At 47.7% G+C, this 5714-nt stretch overlaps 1 protein-coding gene across 1 annotated transcript in view; it reads left to right on the forward strand.

Moving 5' to 3' along the window:
• The window catches only part of PFDN1 (prefoldin subunit 1), a 31674-nt gene continuing 25960 nt past the window's right edge, over window positions 1-5714 (forward strand). Inside the window, exons 1-2 of the mRNA XM_008637149.2 lie at window positions 1-37; window positions 243-409. Of these exons, the coding sequence (XP_008635371.1) occupies window positions 5-37; window positions 243-409 (200 nt within the window). The 5' untranslated portion in view covers window positions 1-4. The remainder of the gene's footprint in view (window positions 38-242; window positions 410-5714) is intronic.

Raw genomic sequence — 5714 nt, forward strand, 5'->3', positions numbered from 1 at the left:
CAGGATGGCGGCGGCCGGGGACCTGGAGCTCAAGAAGGTACGAGACCCCCGCCCGTGTGTTTCTCTTCCATGTGTGCTCTCTCCTTGTGTCCCACCCTTCCACTGTATGTCCTGCCCTCTCCGTGTATCCCCACCTGTGTCCCCTTCCGTGTCCCGGAGTTGCCGGCCGGTCCCCTCGTGCCCGCAGCCCTGGGCCGGTTGTGCCCCCGCCGCCCCTCACCCCGGCGTTCTTCCCCGGCCAGGCCTTCACGGAGCTGCAGGCCAAGGTGATGGACACGCAGCAGAAGGTGAAACTGGCCGACCTGCAGATCGAGCAGCTCACCAAGACCAAGAAGCACGCGCACCTCACCGACACGGAGGTGATGATGCTGGTGGACGAGACCCGCATGTACGAGGGCGTGGGACGGATGTGAGTATCGGCCGGAGCGGGGGACACCCCAGCTCTGTGCGCCGGGAGAGGGGCCCCTCGATTCAGGAAGGACAGTGAGGGGCTGGAGCGTGTCCAGAGAAGGATAACGGAGCTGGGGAACGGGTCTGGGGCACAAAGACTGGCTGAAGGGGCTGTGGGCGCTCAGCCTGGAGAAAAGGAGGCTCGAGGGGGACCTTCTGCAACTCCCTGACTGGACAATGGAGCGAAGTGGTTGTCAGGCTCTTCTCCCAGGTAACAAGTGATGAGAGGACATAGTCATAAACTGCATCAGGGGAGGTTTAGGTTGGACATTAGGAAGAATTTCTTCACAGAAAGGGTGATTAAAGATTGGAAGGGGCTGCCCAGGGAGGTGGTGGAGTCACCATCCCTGGAGGTGTTTAAGGAAAGAGTAGTTGACAAGGTGCTGTTCGGTCATAGGTTGCACTCAGTGACCTCAGAGGTGTTTTACAACCTGATTGATTCTGTGATTCTGAGACCCCCAGCCTGAGTCTCTATGAAGCCTCCAGTCTGCTGCCCTGGGCAGGAGGCTCTCCCCTTCACAAAGAGCACACCAGCTTTTTCTCAGCAAATTCATTTGTTTCTTTTTTCTCATTGTCTTTCATTTTTAATTTCAGCAATCTGCCTGCGAATGCAGTGAGGCTTACTGGGTTTCAGCTCTTGGTGTTAGGCACTGGCTGCCTCGAAGAAGGGCTGTTACAAATTATATTGGCTTTGTGTGGTTTTGCTTGCTGGCTCAGCTCCTGGCCTCATTGCTCTCCTCTGGCACCTCTGGGGAGTTTGTAATTCCAGCTAGCAGAGCAGTGGCATTTGTGAGAAGGTCCTCACAGATCTGCCCAGCATCAGTCAGTTCCAATGTAGTTTATGTCCAACTCCTTGAAAACCCCCTGTGCATAGTTCCTGTGCTCAGGGCTTTACTGGCACAGATGTTCTACAGAAATGTCCTTTGCAGTGTCATGCCAGGGGATGGATCTAATGTCATTGTTTGGATTTTTTTCAAACCCTTGGAAGCGAGCATAAAGCTTGTATGGGTAGTCCCAGTGCACTCTTAAAGGTGTGCTTATGTGTGTTGGATGGCTGCCAAAAGAAACACCTTAAACCAGAGTTGAGGTGTTCTGATGGATTTCTGGAATGCACTTTGGTGGGATTTCAGCAGCCTCTGATAGAAGACCATATAAAGTGATCTTTGAGTAGAATGGTTTCAGCATATAAAGAGGTTTCAAATCTGAAACACATGCTTGCTTGACAAATATCACATTAGATTTCTGTGTTTCTGGTTTGAGAAATAGGATTTTGTCTCATGTGAGTTGGGTAACAGTGATGACTGCTCAACTCGGGATGTGGTTTGTGAAATACTGGATCTGCTCTGACTGCTGCCAAAAGGGGTGATAGTATCGACCTCTTCCCCACCCTTTTACCCCACCTTCTTCGTGTCAAAGTGGGTGATCACAGGACTGAGCAGTGAGCCAGGTCAGACTGCAAGTGCCCTGATCCATGAGCCCACACAATTTCCAGACTGAGTTGTAGGAAGATGGCAGGACTGGGAAGCCAGGAATGGGGTGTACTTTGCCTTTTCCTGAGAGTTTTCAGGGGAGTTGTACCCAGGCTAATGGAGCTGTTCAGAGTGGCAGAGTTCCCTTCTTGGTTCCCACTAAATAAACTTTTCCAAGTAGGTGCCTTAAATGCTGAGTTTGGTGGGGATGCTGGTGACTGGTACCTCAAAAGGAGACAGATTCTGGTTTCTTGCAAGAGGCGACTGATTGACCTGGGCAGGCTGTAGGGGTAGCAAACACTCGTGTTTGGAGTAGTCATGAGATGTCTCAAAAGGCTTTTTTGTTCTGTTTGGGTTTGTCACAGAGCAGACAGATGAAGAGTAAAAGGTAATTCTGGAGTCAACATGTTTTTCTAAAGCTTTTTTAAAACCCAAAAGTACAGAGTGCCTTTCTACTGGGGAAGTCCCTCGAGGTACTTAAGAAACATGAGTGTGTCGGTCTTTATCAATAATCCTGCCTGTGAATCAGATGTGGGGAGCAGATGTTATTTTGTCATGGTTTGAAGTGCATTGTTCTGCTTTTCTGCTTCTGCCTCCTCCTTAGGAGTAAGACACATGCCTTCTTGGTGCCCTAAACAATTTACCCTTCCTGTGTGCAGGGGCTGCGGGAGCCCCAGTCTTCTGGAGTCCTCTCTTCCTTACCTTTCCATGACCAGACAGGTGTGAGGCCTGGCTGGCAGCTCTGGCTCCTCAGGGATGGCAGAGGCGCCAGCAGGAAAATATTTGCATTGTGATATTGTTTAAAAGCTGAACTCTTCATGGTCTTTGTTGTATTAGTCGCTATGTAAATACAGATTAAGAAAGTGCTCTTCTTCTGAATGCTACTCATTCATGCTTTTTTTTCCCTTCGTTTTCCCTGCCTGAGCTTGACAGGGTATTTCTGTGAGCTCTGCCCGTCCTGGCTGTGGGGCTGAAGCTGCCTTGCCAATTGGCACTGATGCTCTTGGTGTGATCTTGTGTCACTTTCTAGTGCAGAGAGCTTGAACCAAGTACACGAGGAACTTCCTGGAGCCCACTCCAACCCCTAGCAGAGAATTTATAGCTGAAATTTGGGCTTTTAGCAAAGCAGGCCAAAGCAACCCTTCAGCAGAACTTAAAATCCAAGGGCAGTCTGGCATCTGGAGAGCAAAGGAGGTGGTCACTATGGTTCTTCTGGACACAGAAGCCATGTTCTATGAAGTGGACTAGCAGATGTCCTTCATGGACATGTGAGTTCGGCCACCATAGGCATATTTGTGATGTCTTAATTTAGTTTGCATAGTCCAGCGTGCAAATAGTGGAGCTCTAAAGGGTTTCAGTTACCCAGGAAAGGTGGAGGTTTGTGTCACTGTTTACTCTGATTATCAGGGTTCTTCTGCTTGAATAACTAAATTCTTGAAATAAGTTTTATGCTTCTATTCCTGTGCTTAACTTTTTTATTTAAATTTCCTTTTTTTCTTCTCTAACCCAATCTAAGCTGCCACTTGGAATCTGGCCTCTGATAGGGTTTCTGTGTTCTTCCTCCAGCTTGGGTGGTTTGGGCTGTATGCAGTGGGCTAGCACGTACCCTTCTGTAGGACAAGATACTCCAGGTCTTCATGGAATTTGAAGGCTTGAGGAGCTGTGGTGACGTGCTGCATCCTGCCTGGCTGGGTACTTCCTTGTGCGCTACTTGGAAAGCAGTTTTGTGGTTTTTATTTTCTGAACAACTATCCTGAGTCTCCTTCCTTCCCAGAAGGCTTTCCCTCCACTGCTGATGAATGTGAAGGTTTTCATTTGTTGTTCCTTAACTTGTTTTTTTTTTGGTTGGTTTTTTTATTTTTTTTTGGGAAATACTGCAGTTTGTGTAACGTGCTCAGGCCTTACTGGGCTCCACATGTGGGGCTCAATTTACTCTTGCTAAAGCTATTTTTGGTTTGACACAAGAAATGTCAGTGCCACATAGTATGAGCTGATGAATTGCTGTGTACTGTACATATCCTTGAGGCTGGGATCTCATCTGGGTGGTGGCATCTTGCCAAATACATTTCAGTTCTGTTACTTCATACTCTTTTGAAAGGCCCGTTACGTAGCCTGAGACAACTACCACTGTGCTGGACTTCTGCTTAAGCTATTTGTGAACTGATATCATCGTGTTGCTTTGAGAACTATGTTGAAAGTTAAAGCTTCAGAATTCTGTCTGAATATTTCAGACCTTTCCCTTTACATTCTTCTAGCCCATAACCTGGGCAAGATCATTATTTACAGAAGAAAAATGTCTAGCACTTGGCGTGGGGCACAGTGAGGAGAGTGCTGCAGTTTTTCGTGCTGTGCCAAAATAGACAGTCAGTTTTGGTTTGATATTGCTTTATCATCAATTTACTTGTACAGCAAATGGGAGAACACTAAAAGAGAAAATATAAGTGAGAATCAAGCAAATACTGTAGCACAACTTTTGGCTCAAGATTTAATGCAAGTATATTATCACAGCTGTCCCTATAAAATGACTTTGTGCCATTACAGTATTTTATGGGACAGCTGTAATAATATGATTTTGAACTTTTAAATTTTTTTTTTAAGGAGTGGTTCAGATTTTTGGTGGCTGAACCATATGCAGGTGAAACCTGAGAGAGAATAAAATGTTCTTGATGATTCCTTGGATTTAAATGCATTCTTGCTTTTACTGTGGTTCTTGGTTTTGTTGGAAAATGAGGCATGGTCAGTCACAGTAAGCTCTTTCCTGAACCCCCAGAGGCAGCAGTCCCTGCTGCACATCACTCAGTACAGCTGCAGGAGCTGCATTTTCACTGTTTGTGTGTGTGAAGTGTTCGATTCTGCCAGCACAGAACACGGCAGCTGCCCTGTGCTTCCCGCTCACATGTCAAAAATTTCACAAAGAGCTGAAGGACACCCAAGGCTTAACCTTGATGGTTCTGTTACTAACTATAGGCTGGTGTGTGAAATCCGAGCGGCCTCTCCATGGCCCATCTCCGTGGGGAAGGCTTGGTGAGGGCTGGGTGCTGGAGCCTGGCTGCCGAGGAGCTGACAGGTGCCACATGAGTCCCAGGGACCAGCGTGTTGCTTGCAGCCTCTGGTCAATATGTGGTTTAGAGACTTGAAGTTCCTCCATGTAGCTATTGGAAAAGGGAGGACTTATTTCCTACAGTGTGTCTGGTGTGTGGAGAAGTTCAGTCAGGCACTAAGCTGTGAAGAAAACAAAATTTGGGTCCAGCTGCTTGACCACTGCTTCTGCTGCACATTGAACGAGCTGCTGGGAGCTGGTGCATGAGGAACCAAAGGCTGTGTGGGCAGAAGCCAAAAGGTTTTCCATCACACAGTTGGTTTTTATTGCAGGTTTTTCCTGATTTTGAGCTACTCACTTTTGTTGCAGCCTGAGCAATGATCTTCACAGTGTTGTTAGGTGTGAGTGGGGCTGTCAAAGTTTGCAAGATCTTTTTAGAGAGCTGTCATGGAATGCAAAAATGAGAATGATGCACGCAGGGGTGATGCAATAGTCGTCTGTGCTGCTGCCTGTGACTTGGTCTGTGAGGTAAGGGGCAGCAGTTGGTTGTCATCCCCTTCCTGGTTAATTAGGAGTGTGAGAGGAGCAGAGCTGATCCATGGACTTTGTGGTTACTGCTGGCAGTAGTGGGATACTGGGAATCTGGACTTCTGGATTTGGTTCCAGCTCAGAAAGGGAGCTTGTTCTCTTGGGCACAGGCTCCTTTTCCAACTTGACTTGATTTCCAAACACATTCCTTCCCTGCTGTCCTGCCC

Source organism: Corvus brachyrhynchos, unplaced genomic scaffold, assembly GCF_000691975.1.
Source record: "Corvus brachyrhynchos isolate BGI_N302 unplaced genomic scaffold, ASM69197v1 scaffold376, whole genome shotgun sequence".
NCBI classification, from domain to species: Eukaryota; Metazoa; Chordata; class Aves; order Passeriformes; family Corvidae; genus Corvus; species Corvus brachyrhynchos.